The sequence below is a fragment of the Plecotus auritus genome (assembly GCF_963455305.1).
Source record: "Plecotus auritus genome assembly, chromosome: 1".
NCBI lineage: Eukaryota > Metazoa > Chordata > Mammalia > Chiroptera > Vespertilionidae > Plecotus > Plecotus auritus.
This window is the reverse complement of record NC_137770.1, coordinates 223,787,442-223,810,653: the sequence shown is the minus strand read 5'-3', so window position 1 is coordinate 223,810,653 and position 23,212 is coordinate 223,787,442. Positions and strand designations below refer to the sequence as shown.

Sequence of the window (23,212 nt, the reverse complement as noted above, 5' to 3'; positions counted from 1 at the left end):
CTGAGTAAAGGGAGAACAGCCAAGCTGGGGTATTTATTCTCTCTCTTCATGGCAACCACAGGCTGTGTCCCCTGACCAAAGGTCACAGCTCCTGTCGGGCAGCCCTCTGCACATACTCCACCTCTGTGTATGTGTGCATGTGTGTCTGCCTCTGTGTGTGTCTCTCTGGGTTCCTTTAATCTTAGAGACAGGAGCAGTAGCCCCACTTATTAGTCCTATGGTGTCACACTCTTCTTTTTGGTTTTCTTAGTTTAATAAACCCTTTATTAAACTCTCCACAAATTATTTAAGTATATCAATGGTTTCCTATTGGGACCTTGACTGATAACTACCCAAGGATTATGAAGCGTAAATGATCTAGCCTATCACCACCAAGCACAAAAAAATACAACAAATAAATGCTAGTGTCCCTTCTCTTCCCTGTTACAATTTTTATACCCCCTACAATGGCTGCCAAGTTTGCCTTTAACAGAACAGCTACTTAATAAATATTTGTTGAATGAGTGAAAAATTTTTCTAAGACACTTTTGATCACAGTTTTGAATTCAAATATATAGGAAGCAATGTACATTAATCTAGATGATCAGATGTTAAATTTAGAGAAGTCTTTAGTTTCAGTAATTGAGGATCAGTGGACAGTTCTTTAGAAATTCACATTCTCTCTTTTCTCATGCTCCAACTAAAACAATGATTGGCCCACTGAAATTATGACTCAACCCCAGGAAACAATGCCAAGGGATGAATTGATAGCTCAGAGGCACATGTTGGTTAACAGACTACTGGTCCTTCCTACACCTTGGAGAAACAAGTAATTTTATTTCATGTCATTGAATTCATGTGAGCTGATTTTGCAAGTTCATCATTTTCTATCTCCTACTCTCAATAGAAACGTAGTTTGAAGTATACTTTATTTCCTTGGATCTCTTCACGTTTATAATGAATAAAGTCAAATAGTCAATAAAGCAGAATCATGACTCACCGTGTATACTGCTCATGCCGATGGGCCGTGGAAGGAACTTCTAGTTCTGGTATTGGAGAAAGCACCACCTTGACCTGAGTGGAGGGCAGCCTCTGCTTGGTCCCGGCTATTTAAGAAGGAGAACAGTTTTCATCTCTATTTAATCCACAGCAATGCAAACACAGACACAGTGTTTTCTTTTTTGTTTTTTTTGTTTTAATAAATCTTTATTGTTTAGATTATTACAGTTGTTCCTTTTTTTTCCCCCATAGCTCCCCTCCATCCGGTTCCCACCCCACCCTCTGCCCTTACCACGCCCACCCCCCGTCCTCATCCATAGGTGTACGATTTTTGTCCAGTCTCTTCCCACACCCCCCACACCCCTTTCCCTCCAAGAATTGTCAGTACACTCCCTTTCTATGCCCCTGATTCTATTATATTCACCAGTTTATTCTGTTCTTCAGATTTTTTATTCACTTGATTTTTAGATTCACTTGTTGATAGATATGTATTTGTTGTTCACAATTTTTATCTTTACCTTTTTCTTCTTCTTCCTCTTCTTAAAGAATACCTTTCAGCATTTCATATAATACTGGTTTGGTGATGATGAACTCTTTTAGCTTTTTCTTATCTGTGAAGCTCTTTATCTGACCTTCAATTCTGAATGATAGCTTTGCTGGGTAGAGTAATCTTGGTTGTAGGTTCTTGCTGTTCATCACTTTGAATATTTCTTGCCACTCCCATCTGGCCTGCATAATTTCTGTTGAGAAATCAGCTGACAATCGTATGGGTGCTCCCTTGTAGGTAACTAACTGTTTTTCTCTTGCTGCTTTTAATATTCTCTCTTTGTCTTTTGCTCTTGGCATTTTAATTATGATGTGTCTTGGTGTGGTCCTCTTTGGATTCCTTTTGTTTGGGGTTCTGTGTGCTTCCTGGACTTGTAAGTCTATTTCTTTCACCAGGTGGGGGAAGTTTTCAGTCATTATTTCTTCAAATAGGTTTTCAGTATCTTGCTCTCTCTCTTCTTCCGGCACCCCCATAATTCAGATGTTGGTACACTTGAAGTTGTCCCAGAGGCTCCTTACACTATCTTCATGTTTTTAGATTCTTTTTTCTTTTTGCTTTTCCAGTTGAGTGTTTTTTGCTTCTTTGTATTTCAAATCTTTGACTTGATTCTTGCGTTCCTCTAGTCTGCTGTTGGGTCTTTGTATAATATTTTTTATTTCAGTCAGTGTATGCTTAATTTCTAGTTGGTCCTTTTACATATCCTTGAGGGTCTCGCTAAATTTATCGGCCTTTTCTAGAAAGTTCTTGAAAAACCTTATAACCATAGTTGTGAACTCTATATCCAGTTGTTTGCTTTCCTCCATTTCTTTCATTTGTGATCTGTTTCTTTGTCTCTGCATTTTGGTTGATTCCCTGAGTTGATAGAGTAGCTAGGTGTCCTATAGGGCCCAGTGGCTCAGCCTCCCCAGTTACCTGAGGTGGACACTCTTGGTGCACCCTTTTGTGGGCTGTGTGCACAGTCTTGTTGTAGTTAAGCCTTGATTGTTGTTGGTATCACTGGGAGGAATTGACCTCCAGGCCAATTGGCTGTGAGGATCAGCTGTGTCTACACTGGGAGAACTTCTGTGCTGGAGACACCTTTATGAGACAAGACTTGCAAAAGCCTCTGTGCTCAGCTTGGATGGAGCGGAATCTCAGGGCGGAGAGGACAGCATTGGTTTCCTATCAACCCTGCCCTATGAGGCCCCTGTGTCTCAGTGTCCCTTGGTAATCGCTGCAAGCATCTCTGAGAGAAAGCCGCCCTCGAGTTCCATCCGCTGCCAGACAATCCAGTTTCTCCCCCAATGAGTCTGGATCCCCAGAGTCTCGCCCCCCCAGAACTGGAGTTCAGTGTAGTCGGGAGCTTTTGTCTCCCTCCTGCTTGAGAAAGCCAGTTGCACACTCAGTTGCCAGTTCTCTCCATGCACGCGTCTCAGTACCTCTGCCTCCTGCAGCTGCTCTGAGTCTCAGTGTGCCTTTCTCTTTCCTTCTAGTTGTAGAATTTCCACTCAGCCAGCCTTCCTGTGGTTCTGGATGATGTCCATTTTGTCTTTTAGTTGTCGTTTTGAAATTGTTGTGCGAGGCAGCAGTTTAGGTGTTTACCTATGCCGCCATCTTGGTTTCTCTCCAAACACAGTGTTTTCTAATATAGTAGGAGAACCAAGCCCTCCATCTAGAAAGATTTTGGCAGTTCCCACCATTCACTAAATTTCCTCCCTACAACTCTGACACCTTTGACCCATTTCTCTCAACTCTGTTTCTTTCCTTTCATTATTCCTCTGCTCCCACTTTCTGGGGACAAGACCTAAAGCATAGCTGAGAAGGAACAAAGTAGAGAAAATGTTTTAAGTACAATGTCAAGTAGCAAGAAAAGAATTTTAGTTTGGAAACTGACTGCAAACATGTCCTTCTATCGTATGTTGTTGAAATATGTCCTTAAGAAGAATGTTAATGATGTCCTTTATTTCAGAGACAATTTTACCAAGAAGCAAAGTTACAAACTAGGTGAATTCTAATCTGTCTTTCTTTACTCTGACCATGTGACTCTATGAAATTCTTCTAATATTATTTTTAGCTGATTTCAAAGCAGAAGATGAAATGTCATGTCCATGGCATAACGGTATATCTTTTATTCCACTGGGGTCTGAAGTCTTGCTTTTCTAGTTTTTTATATTGAAACTTAGTCCTACGTAGTACATGTGGTTTTTGCTTCACAGATGCCTCTGCTTTTTATACAAAGCCCTGGACAGAAATGAGGTGACCTATAATATAGAGAAGCAGGTAGTTGCTTCTTAAAAAGAGAAGTCAAACAGGAGGATTTAGCCCTGACTGATTTGGCTCAGTGGATAGAATGTCAGTCTGCGGACTGAAAGGTCCCGGGTTCAATTCCAGTCAAGGGCATGTACCTTGGTTGTGGGCACATCCCCAGTGGGGGGTGTGCAGGAGGCAGCTGATCGATGTTTCTAACTCTCTATTCCTCTCTGTAAAAAATCAATAAAATATATTTTTTTTTAAAAAGGAGGATTTACATGTAATCAAGAATATGATCTTTCTTGTCCATGAAGATGATTAACACTGGCATAGTTTACCAAAATAGCAATACTATCAACCCTTCTCTGGTAATTTTTATTGTTTTCATTAGAGAAAATTTTCAATATGAAAAACTTAATTTTTGGATTTAATTTTCTAAATAAATAATACATTTATTAGAGAAAATTTTCAATAGGAAATACCTTATTTCTGGATTTAATTTTCTAAATAAAAAATACATTCATTAGAGAAAGTTTTTAATAAGAAAAACAATTTTTGGATTTAATTTTCTAAATAAATAATACATTCACATGATTAGAATTTTTTAAACTATAAAAGGACATTCAGTGAAATGTCTCCCTCTTACCCCATATCCCAGATAATCACATACTTCCCTTGCTCTGCCACTGGCAACCAAGGTTATTTGTTTTTTTGTGTATTAATAGATGGTAAACGGACAGACGGACAGATAGATAGATAGATAGATGATAGATAGATAGATAGATAGATAGATAGATAGATTTATACTTTTATACATACGTATATTATTTTGTCACTCTTTACACAATTTGGTAGCCTACTATCCACACATGTACTTAAGGATATATTTTAGAGATCTTTCCACATTAAGACCTTTCTCATTCCTCTTTACAACTTCCTGGTATTCCACAGAATCCATCTATCATCGTGTCTTTAAAAGCCTTCTATGTAGATTGTGTCTAATCTTTTGACATTGTGAACACACTAGCAATAAACATTGTACATATGTCATTTCTCTCCCATGTAAGTCCATCTACAGGACAAATTCCTAGAAATAGAACTGCTGGCTCAAAGGGCTTGTACATGTTAACTTCGATAGTCTGTTTACAGACATCCAAGTGGCTTTTGATGCACCTTAAAGCTTCATAATGAACTTACTATGTAAATAATTGTTTACACAATTAGGTTAAAGTATCCAAAGAGCCTATTCATGAAACTAAATAATTATTGAAGAAAATTAACAGAGCCCTTTCAATTGGAAAGCCAAACTGCTCACCAGTTGCTTATTCATTTGGTTTACTGATATTTTATATTATGGTATAACCATATTTTACTGTAGAATGCCTGTAAAATGATGTCTAAAGTAACTCTCTAGTGGGGCATTATCCTCTGTCTCTTCTAGTAGCCAGGGTCATGTAACTCATATGCTATAGCAAAACTTCTGAAAAATTGATAAAAAGGCAAAAAGTAAGATATGTGTGATTTTAATAACTTCTTCAGAATAGTTGTTAAAACAGGTGGAACTTTTCTTGTTCTACCCTGGGAAATGGAGCTGCTTTTGAATAATATTAATTCAGCAGCACCAGTTAAGGCAGTAGAAGCAGTCAGACATATTTTAAAACTTCACAGAAGTCTTTTTATGAATTTGTCAAATCTCTGAACCAAGCATTTCTTTGACTTTTTTCAGGAACCTCAGAAGAACCTAAAACATTGAAAAGAACCCCAGTTGGAGTTTTGACCTGGCTGAATCTAGTGAATAAAATGGATTTCTAGCAGTAGAAACTTTGATTAAAAGTAAAACTCTATGCCTTATGTTCGCAGATAAAGCCTCTTATCACCCTGCTCTTGACAATGTCCAGGTTGCCATCTGGTCATTATTTTTCAAGATTTCTATCACTTTTAAAAAGTTTTTTATATCTATGACATCTGATATCTAACCTCAACTCATCCTTCCAAGGTAATTTTTTACTCCCACAGAGTAACAGAAACTTGCAAGATGTTCTGTTCACTTTGCTCCTGATGGTTTTCCTGCCAAAGACAAGGTACATCTCCCACAGTGAAGGCACATCTAAAGCTTCCTCATCCTACCAGGCTCTCTTAGCTGCTAAGCGAATTTTCCTCATCAATTTTTTATACTCTTACCTCAAAAACTACTTGTTCAACAATATTTTACTTGATTATTACATTGGAAAGCCGAAATAGCTAAAAAAATAATAATAATAATAATAATAAACAAGGAGTAGTAAGTAGGGTTAGGTGTCCATGCAATATATGATCTTCTGTGACCTCTATTTCCCCAATTGTGAATTTATTCAGTTTTGCTGTAATTGCTTACTTGTCTGCCTTCTTGTGTACAAAGATTGTATTTTATGCAAGAAGCCACCTTAGAAAATGACACGTGATGGGTCTTCAGTAAAGACGTGTTGAATGACTGAAAGAATGTCACTTAACTTTTTTGTGCTTCATTTTTCTTAATAAAAGGGTGTGGTTAGAAGCAGTACAGCAGTCAACTGGGGTGCCACCTAGGAATCTGGGGATAAGACTGCCCTCTGAGAGTTAATCTATCAAACCAATCCCCAATCAGAGCGGAAACACACGAAGTCATCTTCAGAAATGATCCCCAGGCCAAAGCCTGTTAAGTGTTAAAAGTGCTGTGTTATGTGAGCCATCTTTCCCTAAACTGTGGAAGAAGGCCCCCCAACATATGTTGGCAGAGGAATCCACTCCAAGACCTGCCAAACAAGCATTGGCTGTGATTTGACTTCCCAGGTGGTTCTATCTCAGGAGAGAGAACACATGTGTTTTGGGTCGTGTTTCTCTCACTGGGATTACTCCTTGTGAATTAGTAAGTGGCCCTCTGGTTTTATAAACCTATTGATGTGAGTGGGATTACACAAGGGATCCTTCTCTGGGTGCTACCATTGCAGGAGGCTGAGCCCACAGGCCTGAAGAGAAGCACAGGATCAGGTAAGCTCACCCACACGAGGCACCTGTGTGGCTTTGTCACCCATGGGCTGCAGCAGCCAAGCAGCCTATCCTGGCAGGGCCCTGCCCTCACCCCACAGGTTTCCTATAAAAGGTCGGCAGTGGTTACTGACCCCTGAACTCCTGAGATCATTTCCTTGTGACTTCAGCAAAGTTAGTGCAGCTGCCTTGAGGCTTAAAGGAGGAAAATAAAGGGAAGGGTGAAATGAGGCAATAAAGGTGTATTTTGAAGTACTCCGAAAAATAGAAAGCTCTATGAAGTGCAAAACAGAATATTTTTACCAGCATTTTTTAAAGCCCACTCAAGAGCTCTGCTCAGAATTTAGTAGGACCCGTGCGTGTGCTCAACAGGAGAGGGTAAGGAGAGCTAACCTTGGAAATGATGGTCTCACTGTGTCCCTCTCCTTCATACTTCGGGAGACTCAACCATGACCCTTCATGGAGACAGTGGCAATAAATGTCTAAATTGTTACCCACAAAGTACTAGGTTTCCTCATAAGAGCTTCTCAAAAATGCACGGAACTCAAGTTAGTCTTAACAGATGACTGTGATCAAGACAGATGTGGAAATTTTCAGATGATTTAGCAATTCTTATTCAGTTCTCTAATCTGGCTTCAAAAAGCCTTCCAGTCTTAATGATTTATCCTTATTGCTATGCAGAACTTTAATACTGCTATACATCATTCTAACCTTTTCATCACATAAAAACATTGGCACTTTTGTGCAAGCCCAAGATAGCTGGTAGCCTTTCAGGGCTAATAGAACCAATTATGATAGATTTCCATTATTCCAGGCACCAACTCCCTACTATGTACAAAGCTTCGTCTGTTATTATTAACAGTGATCCTAAAACTACTCATTTGCTCCAAATCTGGCCAGTGTGAAAATCAAATGAGGATGGAAAAATAAATTACTGCAAAATTATCTAGAATTAACAGCTAAAGAGGAAAAAAAAAAGTCATTCAACAGATAGCTGCCAATATTCTGAGCCATTGACTCAGTTTCCGGTTCATTCACACTACAAATATCCTTAATACTCCAAGGAATGAAACTGATGAAGTGTTTAACCATTTTCCTTTCATTATTTTGAATAGGCATTATCAAAAGTTATAATTTAGTGGGGACATATTTAGAAGGTCTTTGTGGCAGCCGTTCTTTCAACATAGTCGGTATAGAGTTGTATTTATTTGGTAAATATTTATTGGGCACCTATTACGTGCCCTTATATACACTATGCTATGAGCTGGAATGTAGTGATGAGTACTATAAGATAGTGTTCCTGACCTCAGTGAGCTACCTGGCTCATGGGAGAGACATCAATTTATATATGTAAAAGCCTAATATGAATCGACCGTTCAGCCAATTGCTATCATGCGCACTGACCACCAGGGGGCAGACGCTCCGACCGGTAGATTAGCTTGCTGCTGGGGTCCGGCCAATTGAGACTGGGCAAGACTGGCCGGACACACCCTGGAGCCCTCCATTGGTCCCTCCCAGCCTCTAAAATATTTCTTCTAATTAATTTCCTTTCAATGTATATGAATCAGTGCACTGGGCCTCTAGTCAAATAATAACACAAAAACATCAAATAGCCCTGGCCGAGTGGCTTGGTTGGTTGGAGGTCATGCCATAAACCAAATTGTTTCAGGTTCGATTCCTGATCAGGGTACATACCTAGGTTTCTGGTTCAATCCCCAGTCAGGGCTCGTACTGGAGGCAACTGAACTCTCTCTCTCTCTCTCTCTCTCTCTCTCTCTCTCACTTTCTCTCCCCTTCCTCTTTCTCTAAAATCAATAAAAACATATGCTGGGTTAAGGATAAAAAATATATTTCAAATAGCAAGAGTAATAATTGCCACAAAGAGAGACTTGTGGTATTATGAGGATGTGTAATAAGGGGACTTGACCTAATTTGGAAGGTCCAATGTGACTTCCCTGAGGAGGTGTCAATTAAACCAGAGTTGGACTTCCTAGACAAAGGCAGGGTGGGAGAAGGGGAGGTGTGCTGGGGATTGCAAGGGAGGATGGTTCAGGCAGGGAGAGTTTGTGCAAAGATGGAGCAAATGTTTATCTGCATATGTTTTATCATCAATTCTTTCATACCTGGCATAAATGACTGTCACATAAAGGCATGAAAATAAATCACCCTATTCTGCCTAAAGATTCTTCACACTTATAAAATTCTTTCTGCGCATAGAGTCACCCTCCGCATTTTGATCTATTCTGGAACCTAGCAGATGGCTATAACCTTTACTGTTTTATGAACTCAAATCTGTATTTTAAGAGTCATAAAAATCATAGTTAAGCAAGTAAAAATTGAATTCTCATGTTATCTTGCTTGGTTGCTAGACATCTGGCCCCAGTAATTTATCTTCTCTTCAGCAAGAAATGGAAACCTGCTTAATCTTTATTATACTGGCCATAAACATGTTGCAAATGATAATTTTATAGTGCCATTCATTTTGTTTGGGGGTAATACAAATTACTGGGTCATCCACTATTGGCCTGCAGTAATTATCTTTCTTTTTCCTCCTTTTTTATTGTTCCTTGTCTGCTTTATTCCTCTCTCTTTCTATGGTATAAGTAATTCTCTTTCACCATAAAGTTCCACTTTCTTTCCTTCATGGTCCCTATATACTCACCCACATTAACTACAAAACGCATTTCAGCCAGTGCTGGAATGTGACTTTGTGGATGACCCACATAGTCTCACACAAGCTTCTATATGCTTGTAGAGGAAAGGTCTCATCTCAGTTTCCAGTGTTAAATGTTAAAGAGCATGGAGAGTTTTGGTCTGTGAGGAACCAGCAGAGGTAAGCTCCCCAGTTCGCCATTGCCACTGGGGTGCAAGAAAGTGCATCCATTGGAGTTTGAGCCCTGACTCTGCTAGGACCTGTCTGTGGGTCAGTGACTTAAACTCTCATAGCTTCAATGTTCTCATCAGGAAAAAAGAGTGAGGTTCTTATGAAATAAAATAAATGATGTGTGTGAAAGAACTCTGCATATAGGAGGTACTTACTGAGTTCTTAAAGTTTCACTGGTTTCCCTTCTCCTAAGGCAACCAGAATCTCCTTAACTGTGGTGTCAGCTCTGGGAAGGCAGCGACTGTGCTATAGTACATGCCACTCTGTTGTCAACACTTAACAACGCCCGGTGTGTAGTCCGTATTCAATAGATTTTAGTTGAATGTTTGTAGGTGAAGAATTTCAGGTTTAAAAATTTCAGCATGTTTTATGGACATAGAAGGGGGAGATGAAATGACTCCTCTCATGGACCCACGAAGCAGGAATAAGTGGAAGCTTGAATCCCAGAAACCTGGGGTTGTGGAGATCTACTGGCTGTCCAGCATGTGGATAGCTCACGGGGACTCTTGGGGTGCAGGAAGCCAGTAGGGCAGATATTCCCACTCTCGGCTTCCTGGCCTACACTCCATTAATCAGCTACTCCCCCTTGGGGCTGGCAATCCTGGCCGAGATGCAAAGCTGCCAGGTGGTGTAAGGCTAGCTTTGGCAGCTCAGAGGGAATGTCCAGCGGTGGGGACACCAGCAGGGGTATTATCACCATCCATTCCTGTGGTATGAGTTTGGATGCGTGTTTAGTTGCCTGGCCTCTCTTAACTCCTCTTTATTTTCCAATCTCAGATTCCCTAACTTCCCTGCTGCTTCTGTGGGTTCCCTATTGGTTTTCCAATAAATTTCCTTTCTGCCAAGTCAGCCAAGTTGGTTTCTATTGTTTGCATCCAGTGATCTGGGTCCTAGTCTATGGCCTCTGCCCCGGCCTTGGTTTCCCAACGGGATCAACTCATTAAGCACTGTGTCTAGGGATACATTCCAAAGGTGCTTTTGCGTTAATTCTCAAAGTCTCTTCTTCAAATGGTCAGTGTTTTTCACGATTCTTTAATGTCCTTAGCAATTCTATAAAGTGTGTTACATGTTCTTCAATGAAGTAGAATTATGCTGCCTCTGACCACTCTTTGTCTCTTTGTTTGTTTCACCTCCCCCAACGCCCAAGATTCATTTCTTGTTCATCTGCTCTTTTAACTCTAGACACATTTCCCCTTAGCGTTTGTGTGATTTAATAAGCTTTTATTGTCCATGAACTACATGCCAGACATTACGCTAGGGACAAGGACCCAAAGGTGAATAAGATAAGAATCATCTGTGTGAAGATAATAGTCAAAAGAACAAAATGTAAAATAGATTAATGCCCGGAGAGGCAACATATGCCACCATACTTCTCAGAGCAAGGAAGAAAATACAAGGGACATGTGAAAGCTGGGGAGTTGATTATGTGCACCATCTTTTCTACAGCAAAGCAACTCACTTATCCCATCAGTGTTTGCTGTGCCCTACTGCGCGCCAGGCACTGTGCAGGGCCAGGATCTGGGTAATCTCTCCTGGGTCTCCCTTGTCTTTCTGAAGGTGTGAGCCTACTATACTGTGTGTGTACATGTGTAACAATACTTACTCATGAACAACTGAGAGTCATTGCGGGATGTACAGCCGGAGTGGACAGCAAGAGGCTCTGCTGAAGTGACTGTAGTCACTGCTCTCTTTGAACTACATTTTTTTTAAACTTGTGTTACTGTTTCTCCAGAGAACCATGCCGGCACATTTTTTTCTGACTGCAGCCTATAATCCATCATTCCAAAGAGAGGCCTTAAAAACAGCACTCGAGGGAGACATTATTTCCTTTCCATTTCTCTCTCAGAAAGAGCAACTTATAATGGGAGGAGGAAAAATTGCATTTAGGTTAAAGGAATATAAATAACAGGAAGGAATCTGCTTCTTCTCCCTTTTAAGAAGCTAAGCCTCAAAAGGACTCTTCATTTTAAAACAGGCCACCATCCCTTGACCTGCTCTAAACATTAATATTATATACCTGGTAATAAAGCCAGAGGATTTTTAGTGAGAGCTATTAAAGGGAAAGGGTGGCTGAGGCAGGTTTCTCTGGTGAATGAAAATCACAGGCTCATAAACAGTGTGTGGTTAGTCCTGTGGTTAGCCAGAACTTTAAATTTGTGATTCTCCCCATTGTCTATGTTGACAGGACAACTATTGACTTTTCTTGGTTGCAGTGCTCAAAATTTCAACTTGAAAAGAGAAAGGATTGGGAGTCCCTAAAGCAAGCAAAAGCCCTACGGAGCCGGGCTAAAACATTCCTGGTGTATGGATGTCAGGTGTGTGTACTGGGTGAGAGGGGACACCAGGGGGAAATGCCATTTTCTCTCTTTAAAGTTAATTTTGGCCCTAGCCGATTTGGCTTAGTGGAGAGCGTCGGCCTGAAGACTGAAGGGTCCCAGGTTTGATGCCGATCAAGGGCACATGCCCGGGTTGCAGGCTAGATCCCCAGTGTGGGGCTTGCAGGAGGCAGCCGATCAATGATTCTCTCTCATCATTGATGTTTCTATCTTTCTCTCCCCCTCTCCCTTCCTCTCGGAAGTCAATAAAATATATATATTTTTAAAAAGTTAATTTTGTCTTTGGAAACAGCCCTGTGATTTTTATCTCATTAACCAAACAAAATTGTCACTGACCACCCAAAATTTCCATCAACTTCCCCTACTGTTAGCTAGTATCCAGTGACTATTTAGCTAATGCTTATTTTTAGCCATCTATAATATAAAAGGCTAAGCAACCGGGCCGACCAGCCAACCGGCCGACCAGCAGGTAGCTATGATGAGCACTGACCACCAGGGGGCAGATGCTCAACGCAGGAGCTGCCAAGAGACAGCAACTTTGCAGAGTGCCCTCTCGCACTCTGGGACCCCTTGGGGGATGTCAGACTGCAGGTTTTAGCCCAATCCCCACAGGCCAGGCTGAGGGACCCCACCTGCCAGAGGGACCCCACTCATTCTGTAGACGCCCTTCAAGCCCTGGCACGCCGTCCCAGATGTGGCCGGCCAAGGAGGGACCATGGGAGATTGGTTCCAGGGCGTGTCCAGCCCATCTCGCCCAGTCCCTCCCTGCTGACCACCTTCTAATTAATTTCCTTTCAATGTGCACAAATCCATGCACTGGGCCTCTAGTAGGTTAATAATTTTACTCCTAATGCTGAGATTAGAAAATATGTATATATTTTTAAAGTGAGCTCTTTTGGCCCAGCTGACGTGGCTCAGTGGTTGAGCATCGAACTATGAACCAGGAGGTCATGGTTTGATTCCTGGTCAGGGCACATGCCCAGGTTGCGGGCTTGATCTCCAGTGTGTGGATGTGCAGGAGGCAGCTGGTCAGTGATTCTCTCTCATCATTGATGATTCTATCTCTCTCTCCCTCTCCCTTTCTCTCTGAAATCAGTAAAATATTCAATTAATTAATTAATTAATTAAAATAAAAGTGAGCTCTTTTGGTGCACCCAGTCCAATTTTTCCTCAAGCTAGGGGCTGAGTACCTGCTAACTTAAATAGCTAAGAAAACCTCAGGAGCATAGTCCCCAGTGAAATGCTGTGCAAATCTCCACGTGGCTACAGATGCAGCTGCAGTGGGGGGCCCAGGATTTGTTCAATTTTCTTTCAGCTTTGGAAACGGTTTACACGCCAGACATGAAGTTTCCTTATGTAACTTCTCACAAAGCACGAAGAAGTCTGCTCACTGGCTGTGCATGAGGAGATATAGTTATATAACTCGTAATCCTGTGGTTTTCAGCAACGCAAGGATATTATTTCTCCCTGACGAAGAAGAGGCCTTTGCCCCTGTCATAGTCTGCCACTTTCTTTTTAATATGATTTGACAGCTTGAATTCAGAAGGAAGCTTCCCAGTTTGAAGAAGGAGCTGGAACTACAGTGTCTGTGCTAACAGCCCCCTTGCTGCTCTAATGAGGATCCCCTTACTCCACTTCTATTTCTCGGGAGAGGACAGGGTTCTTTTTAATTGGGGCTATTAGAAGCTCTCTGCACAATGACACCCTCTGCTAAGTAAAGGCTCCAGCAAGAGCCAGGCCCGCTCTGCAATTACTTCTTGCAGTTCTGAGAAATAATGGTATCTTGTCTCATTTAAAAATAAATCTGAGACTTATCCCTGATTGCTTTTTCTCCTCTGCCTACCTACATGAATTTCTTCTTGCCAACTGAGCAAACTTGCCATTATTTAAGGAGGTAGTTTTGATTGTTACTGTCCCCTGATAATAAGACATATTAAACTAGATATCATTTGCCCATGGTTCCTTTCTTCCAGATACAAGGCTAATTTACACGAGCTCAGATCTCGTGATCTTGAGTTAATATTGAAAGGGTGAAGTTTTGGAATTTGCTGAGCAGTGTTCTGTTTGCATGTCACAGAGCTCACCTGAAATTACCCGCATTTCCAATGTTCGCAGTTTCTCCGAATCACTTCTTCTTAAGAGAACAGATGCAGGTTTGTATTTATGACCTATTCCAAGAAAAGAAATGAAATATTTAGATGGTAACCAAGCACATTCTTAAAATATATTCCCCATGTTGAGTCCAAGGATTACCAAGGAAAATGGGCCATTCACAACAGGGCCTGGAATGGCAAGACATAAAGAGCTTTTTCTTAAGTTGTTTTTCATGAACAAATACAGGTTCTTTCTAAAACCAGTGGCTTCTCCGCTGCCATAAATGCCATATGCCATCTCCCTAATGAAAAGCCCAGCTCTTGTGTATAGAATGTTACCTTATTTATATTATTATATATACATAGGTATCATATACAGAATATATTATTATTTGACATTTAATACCCTAAATGATGTGACTTTTTATTACTGTACATGCTTGGATTTATAAAGCAAGCCTTTGAAAGCTATTAAGCCTGTCATGTGGGTCGATGTTCATAAGAACTCAATGTCAATCTTCTCTATTAGTCTCTTTCTAGACCCATTTTCTTTCTGGTTTCTATCTCTCTTTCTTAGTATGTTATCATATGGGAAAATAGACTTTAAAAACTCAAAACTAAGCACCATTTGCCATAACATACATTTATTTAAAATAATATAATTTTCAAAACTAGAAAGACCCTGATTCTTAATGCTGACATTTTATTAGTTACATAACTCTGGACAGAACACTTAACCTCCCTGAGGCTCAGGGTCATTGTTGTGTTTTTTTTAAATAAAAATAATAGCACATACCCTGTTTTCATGCTTTGAGAATCTAGTGAAAAATCTTGTGAGAATGTTACTCTACAAATATACAATATTATGATCATTCACCAATGCATTAGGGGTCTTACGTATAAGGTATCAATGACAAGACTTGATATGAAAGTGCTCTCAGAAATATCTGCAACAAATATTTAGTTGAAAGAATTAATGGCACTTGCACTCAAGCCTAGAGGCAACCATTTGTTTGGCTCCTGAAATGACTAACAGCCTTGCCTGGTGAAGAACATAAGAGCCTTGGGAAATAATATAAGCAGCACGATACTACTCTTGTTTATTGAGCATTGCCATGCTCAACATTGTGTTAAATTTCTTACGCAATCTCTTTCGTTCAATGCTTACTTCAACCCTGTGTGGTAATGGTGACTAGCCTTGTTTTACAGAGGAAAAAACACTCAGATCCAGTAAGCAACTTGCTCAAAGTCACATAACTAGTGAGTGGTGGCACTAGGATTCTAACGTATCCACCTATCTCCAAAGACTAGTCTCATACTGACACATTTTTCTCTTGTCTCATAATGACACATTTTTCTCTTGTCTTTAAGAGACCACTACTTTCGATCAGGCCTGATATTCAACCAGTATATTCATGGGCACGCACTCGTAGTGGCAGTATATGGATGGATACACACCAGCAGGGCACATATATGCATGGGTACACACCAGTAGGACTATGGCAATAGTTCACATTCAGTGTCCACCCTGATAGGTGACCATCTTATTAGTTATTAAATATTTTAGTATCAGCCCTAACCGGTTTGGCTCAGTGGATAGAGCTTCGGCCTGTGGACTGAAGGGTCCTGGGTTCAATTCCAGTCAAGGGCATGTACCCTGGTTGCGGGCACATCCCCAGTAGGGGGGTGTGCAAGAGGCAGCTGATTGATGTTTCTCTCTCATCAGTGTTTCTAACTCTCTATCCTTCTCCCTTCCTCTCTGTAAAAAATCAATAAAATATATTTATAAATAAATAAATAAATAAATAAATAAATAAATAAATAAATAAATATTTTAGTATCATCCCTACTGTCTTGATTTCCAGTTCCACATTTTAGGTCAGCCCAGCCAAAAATCTACTGACATACTCACACTCATTAAAGATTGGCTCCCCCTCCCACTCATCACCTTAACTTAGAGCTCCAACGCTAACATTCTTTATCACCACTCCCTATTGAATCGCCACTTACACACAGTAGGTGCTCAGTAACTGGTAAATTGAACTTAAAAAAAAAAAAAACTATAGGTAAGATTAGGCGTTCCTTGAAACTAAATGGATTATTTCAAATGATGGATTTATTTCTCAATACTTACTCTGCCACTTCTGCTCTCGCCTATGGACTTCAAGTATTTTGTGGATAATGAGGATGAGCAAAAATATGAAAACTAATATTACTAACACATACCAAGTGATCTTCATGGAACAAGAGAAATCTGCAAAGGAAAAAAAAAACAATAAAAGGACACAATACACAAGAGGCTATGTGGTTGTGCAGCTGGGTTCTATTATGTAGTCTGCCCTTAACTGAAAAGCTAAATAGTTACATAGCATCACTTTATGGGTCATTTGCTCTCCTGAATACTTCCCTGATGTACTAAACGAGGAAACTTGATCAGGTGGCTTCCAGAGATCCATTTAGTTCTGAAATTCTAGGGTTAATTTCTTGTAGGTTATGCTAGTGTTAGTTTCACTGTCATTTCTATCCCTAGGTTAAGACCAGGACATAGCCAAGCAGCCAAAAATTATATCCTGAAATCAACAAAGATGCATTGAGTATGAGGAGGATGAGGAAGAAAGGTAAAGACAGACAAAGAGAAAGGGCTGGGCTGAGGCATGGGAGGTGAAAGCAGCCAGGCAGATGAATAATCAGACTCCCCTTTCACACAGGCTCTCAAGGCAATGCTCAGATCAAGCACATGCATTAATTAAACATGCAGTTATCCCAGCCTACACTGAATGAAGATACAGGTAAAAACTTCTTCCTTCAAATGACAGTGAAGCCACATGGGGAGGACGGTCACCGTCCAGCAATAGTTTAGCACGGTCTCCTTTGGTCCCATAGAGACACACTGGCCAGCCGACCCAGGAATCAGTGACTTAAATGAAGACAACCTCATCATGTCCAAGACACAACTGTACTGACTTTCTAAGCCATCCTCTGGGCCCTCTTCCTTGCACGCAAAACACAGCTAGTACTTATTCAACTTAGCAAGATATATAACTTGTGTATACCCTTGGATGACTGCCCTTGTGGTGCTCATGATCTCGGTATCCCTTTCACAGGACCCTCACCCCATGGGCAGGTGTACATTACATAGGCAGTCAACAGTTCTTTAGAGAAGAAGCTGAATGAAAAAAAGTCATAGTTGACTGGGATGACATAGTGCTTGCCCCACCCCACCCCCGCCCCAATATCATTCCATGATAGCTGCCAAACTTGCATTTCTCACTCAGCAAGATAAAAGTATGTAGTCAGCCCAGCTGGCGTGGCTCAGTGGTTGAGCGTCGACCTGTAAACCAGGAGGTCATGGTTTGATTCCTTGTCAGGACACATGCCCAGGTTGTGGTCTCGATACCCAGAAGGGGGCACGCAGAAGGCAGCCGATCAATGATTCTCTATCAGTGATGTTTCTATCTCTCTCTCTCCCTCTCCCTCTCCCTTCCTCTCTTTTAAAAAAAGAATGGAAGATTGTCAGTGCCAGCAAAAGCCAAGATGGGTCCAACCACCAAGGTGTCACTAGGCAGTGGACAAGCCATTAAAAAAAAAAAAAAGAAGAACCATGCATTCACCAAAGTTATATTGTAAGAGCGAAATGTGCACAGTTGAGGCCAAGCCAGCCAGCCCACCCACCAGTGTGAACATAGCATCAGTGTGAACACAGAGGGATGTGTTTCCCACATCCCATGCCACACACCTTCCCTGCATCCCTGCGGCCACCTGGGAGAGAGCCAAGGGGGAACAAACGAGAATCTGAAAAAAATCTAAAGAGATGGTTTAAATTATTGTTCCAGAGGAAATTTACCAAATTGGACTAAATTTCGTTTCATTCCCTGATGGATAGGGCTTTTAAAGAAGATCGCATTAGTCTTTGCACAGCAGAGTAAAATACGAATAATTTTTTAATCGTCTACACATGGCAAAATGGGTATCATTTTTCCAGAATATAAAACTACCTATTTATGTACCCCTGTAATCTTTCTGAATTATGGACCCCCCCCAAAAAAAAATTAACTATCATTTCACTCTGACTAGATTTATGGATTTTTCCATTAATACAAAAATAAATCCTCTTAAAATCATAATAGAAATGCTTATTTTTCCTTTATGTTTTAGAACATCAAGTATTTAAATGGATACATAAATGTACATTGAAATACGTAATGTTTTAGTATCTATAATCCAAACCTCTTTATCTTTCAGATTTTATCATAGTCACCTTTTCTATGCAGCCTTTCCAAAACTTACTTTCCAACCTCACACCTGAACCAGAAGGAACGGACTTTCTCCTACCCTCTCCCATCCCCCCGCCCCCCACCACCACACACACCTTGACATATGCACTAACTGCAGAAACTGTAGGGTCCTGGGCAAACTAACTCACAGGAGAAATTTCTCTGAAATCATGTATTTTACTTTCAAAATGCATACATGGTATATATTTGTGTTTGCTTTAAAATAAATATAAGATTTTTTAAAATACTTGCCTCAAAAATAACATTTTAGAAAACCATTCTGAAGTTATCTGAAAGGCTCCCAGACATCTGGAACCTCCAAAAGCACAGCAGACTACTCTAGCATAGCACCTGTCACACTGAATGACCTCCTTGATTGCTTTACATTCATCTCTCTTTGGGTCCCCAGTGCCTGGAACACTGCTTGGCATACAGCAGGCACTCGTTAAATGGTTAGATCATAAAATGCTCTTCAAGAGTAGGTTTTGTGGCTAAGTGAGGGCACAGTGCTTAGTAAAAGGATCAATTGTGGTCGATCAGAAGAGGGTGAGCAGGAAGTTAATCGGCCTTAAGCAGAACTAAGATATATGTAAGTTTTGTCTTTTGGCTCCTACATTCCCCCAATTCCTCCAGTGAACCAAAGTGCTTAATCTGCATCCTGCCTATCTTCTCCGCTTCACATCAAAAATCCCATTTAGCTATGGTAAGGGGGAGAGATCAACCAAAGGACTTGTATGCATGCATATAAGCCTAATCAATGGACACAGACACCAGGGGGGTGAGGGTATGGGGGGAATAAGGGCACATATGTAATACCTTAATCAGTAAAGAAAAAAATCCCATTTATGCAGGCCTGGTTCTCAGCTCTAAGAGGACATGTTAAATCAATTCAAAGTAAGATGTTAATAGCATATCACAATGTACATGGATATTTACATTTTAAAATAAATCTCACCCGGGCGGAGACTCGGGAGCGGGGAAGGCAGAGGTCTGAAGGCGCGCGCGTGTGCACAAGGGCAAGGCTGACGGGAAGCCAAGACTGTTTGCTCCGCCCTGAGACTCCACCCCATCCAAGCTGAGCACAGAGGCTATTGCAATTTGGCAAGTCTAATCCTATAAGGCTGTCTCCAGCACCGAACTTCTCCCAGCATAGACACAGCTGATCCTTACAGCCAACTGGCCTGGAGGTCAATTCCTCCCAGTGATACCAACAACAATCAAGACTTAATTACAACAAGGCTGTACACACAGTCCACAAAGGGGTGCACCAAGAGTGTCCACCTCAGGTTAACTGGGGAGGCCGATCCACTGGGCCATATAGGAAACCTAGCACACAAATCTACCCTACCAACTCAGGGAAGTAGTGAAAATGCGGCGTCAAAGAAACAGATCACAAACGAAAGAAATGGAGGAAAACAAACGACTGGATATAGAATTCAAAACCACGGTTATAAGGCTTTTCAAGAATATCCTAGAAAAGGCCGATAAATATAACGAGACCCTCGAAGATATGAAAAAGGACCAACTAGAAATTAAACATAAACTGACTGAAATAAAAAATATTATACAGAGACCCAACAACAGACTAGAGGAACACAAGAATCAAGTCAAAGAATTGAAATACAAAGAAGCAAAAAACACTCAACCGAAAAAGAAAAAAAAATCCAAAAAATTGAAGATAGTGTAAGAAGACTCTGGGACAACTTCAAGCGTACCAACATCAGAATTATGGGGGTGCCAGAAGAAGAGAGAGAGCAAGATACTGAAAACCTATTGGAAGAAATAATGACAGAAAACTTCCCCCACCTGGTGAAAGAAATAGACTTACAAGTCCAGGAAGCACACAGAACCCCAAACAAAAGGAATCCAAAGAGGACCACACCAAGACACATCATAATTAAAATGCCAAGAGCAAAAGACAAAGAGAGAATATTAAAAGCAGCAAGAGAAAAACAGTTAATTACCTACAAGGGAGCACCCATACGACTGTCAGCTGACTTCTCAACAGAAACTATGCAGGCCAGACGGGAGTGGCAAGAAATTTTCAATGTGATGAATAGCAAGAACCTACAACCAAGATTACTCTACCCAGCAAAGCTATCATTCAGAATTGAAGGGAAGATAAAGAGCTTCACAGATAAGAAAAAGCTAAAGGAGTTCATCACCACCAAACCAGTATTATATGAAATGCTGAAAGGTATTCTTAAAGAAGAGGAAGAAGAAAAAAGTAAAGAGAAAAATTATGAACAACAAATACATATCTATCAACAAGTGAACCTAAAAATCAAGTGAATTAAAAACCTGAGGAACAGAATAATCTGGTGAATATAATAGAATCAGGGGCATAGAAAGGGAGTGGACTGATAATTCTCAGGGGGAAAGGGGTATGGGGGGTTCAGGAAGAGACTGGACAAAAATCATACACCTATGGATGAGGACAGTGTGGGGGAGGTAAGGGCAGAAGGTGGGGTGGGAACCGGGTGGAGGGGAGCTATGGGGGGAAAAAGGAGAAACAATTGTAATAATCTGAATAAAGATTTATTTTTAAAAAAATAAAAAATAAATTAAAAAAAAATAAATCTCACCCTTGCATACCCAAGTGTGGTAGTATTGCTTCAAGCACAGCTAATAGGCATGTTCAAATTTTTTTCTAGGGCAGAGAGTCTTTCTAGTGACCCTCAAATCACCACCCCTAGATGCTTCTTCTGCCTCGTGGTAGGGTTGGGTCCCATAAATATCACATTTTGAAAAAAATTAAAAAAAAACACAGATAAAATAGCTAACATTTTTCTAGCCATATTATTTCATCAATAAAATTATTCTTCAATGATTTTACTTTCAGTGAAGTTAATGTGATAGCCCTTGTATAATTTCTCTTTTCCCTCTAATTTCCTTTAAAACTTACTTTTTACATCCATTTCTAGGTGCAAAGAAATGTGTACACAGTTATTCGAGTAATTCATAATTCCACAAGTTTGGTTCATAGACTTGTCCTTGGTTGGCTCTTCCTCCATAACTGCTGAGCTTCTAGTGCCTGTTTTTAGGTTACAGGTAATGTTACATTCCTCCGAGTGGTCAACTGCAGGAGCTACAGTGAGGTTAAAATGTCGACAAGGTGAAAGAAGGTAATCTGCCTTCACTTCCATGGATCCTCTCATGATAAGAACTAGAAAGAGATTAGAAAAATGTTATTCACAAAATAGTAATACCTGGTAAGAAAACAATTCAAAACTAAGTCTCTTCATATACATATATATATATATATATATATATATATATATATATATATATATATATATATACATATACATATATATGTATGTATGTATATATAAAGTAGAAACAAGAAGTTACCTGCACTACCAATATTTTTAAGATTATGAAACCCAAGGGACAGTAAGATTGAAAGAGAATCAGAGCACCTGAAAGAAAACACAGATATTTCTCTGACAACCTGTGGAACAGATTTTATTTTTCAACATTGTCACAACAGTATTTCTCATCCCACATTACACTAGTTCGCTAGGGCTGCCAGCACAAAGCACCGTAAACTGGGTGATTTAAGCAACAGATGTTTATTGTCTCATAATTTTAAAGGCTAGACTTTCAAGATTCAGGTGTTCGCCAAGTTGCTTCTTTCTGAGGCTACAGGGGTAAGATCTGTGCCAGGCCCCTCTCCAGGCTTCTGGTGGCTGCTGCCAATCTTGGCATTCCTTGGCTTGTGGAAGCATCACCCCAATCTCTGCCTTTATTTTCACATGGAGCTCTATCTGTGTGCTTGTCTGTGTCCACATCTCCCCTTTTCATAAGGACACTAGTCAGATTGGGCCCTAATCCACCCTTTTGACCTCGTCTTAACTAATTACATCTGGAACAACCCTATTTTCAAATATCACATTCTGAGATACTGGGGGATAGGACTTCAACATAATTCAACCCATCACATACATGTTAACTTAAAATTTTACCACTGCACCATAAATAGGTAGAGTCTAATACAGGGGTGGGCAAACTTTTTGACTCGAGGGCCACAGTGGGTTCTTAAACTGGACCGGAGGGCCGGAACAAAAGCATGGATGGAGTGTTTGTGTGAACTAATATAAATTCAAAGTAAAGGAGCGGAGGGGAGAGCAAGAGAACCGGATAGAACAGCCGGATCCGGCCCGCAGGCCGTAGTTTGCCCAAGGCTGGTCTAATACCTTTCACCTTGAATCTGGGTGGGAGAGTTTGTGACAAGTGTAACCAACCAAATTCAGAGGAAGAGACCCTTCAGGGCAAAGCCAGAAAAAGTGAAGCAATATCTACCTTGTTCCCTGGAACATAATATTGGGGCCTTGAACCACTATGTACCAGTTCAACAACTTAAGGTCATCATGCTGTGAGGAAACCCAAACTAGCCCTCAGGGAAAGACCACGTAGAACATTCTGATAAAAAACCTGAAGAGAGAGAAATGCCCACCTGTCTCTAGCTGCTCAGCCCCTCTGCTTTAGCTCGCCACTGTCTTACCCCAACAGTATGAAATGCTCCTAGCCAGAAATGCCCAGTTATGCCCATTCTGAATCCCTGGCCCACCAAGGAGGAGGAGAAGGAGGAGGAGGAGGAGGAGGAGGAGGAGGAGGAGGAGGAGGAGGAGGAGGAGGAGGAGGAGGAGGAGAGGAAGGAAGGGAGGGAGGGAGGGAGGGAGGGAGGGAGGGAGGAAGGAAGGAAGGAAGGAAGGAAGGAAGGAAGGAAGGAAGGAAGGAAGGAAGGAAGGAAGGAAGGAAGGATAGAAGGAAGGAAGGAAGATTGCTGTTGTTTTAAGACACTGAGTTTTGGAATGATTTGTTACACAGCTGTAGCAACTAAGAGAACTTGTCAATGCACTGTT

General features: G+C 40.8%; 1 protein-coding gene across 1 annotated transcript in view; it reads right to left on the bottom strand.

The window, feature by feature from the left end:
• Positions 1–975: 975 nt before the first annotated feature.
• Positions 976–23,212, bottom strand: part of TMEM156 (transmembrane protein 156) — a gene marked incomplete at both ends in the record, with an annotated part of 35,020 nt that continues 12,783 nt past the window's right edge. Inside the window, 4 exons of the mRNA XM_080656572.1 lie at positions 976–1,085; positions 14,062–14,145; positions 16,205–16,324; positions 21,250–21,510. Coding sequence (XP_080512698.1) covers positions 976–1,085; positions 14,062–14,145; positions 16,205–16,324; positions 21,250–21,510 — 575 coding nt within the window. The remainder of the gene's footprint in view (positions 1,086–14,061; positions 14,146–16,204; positions 16,325–21,249; positions 21,511–23,212) is intronic.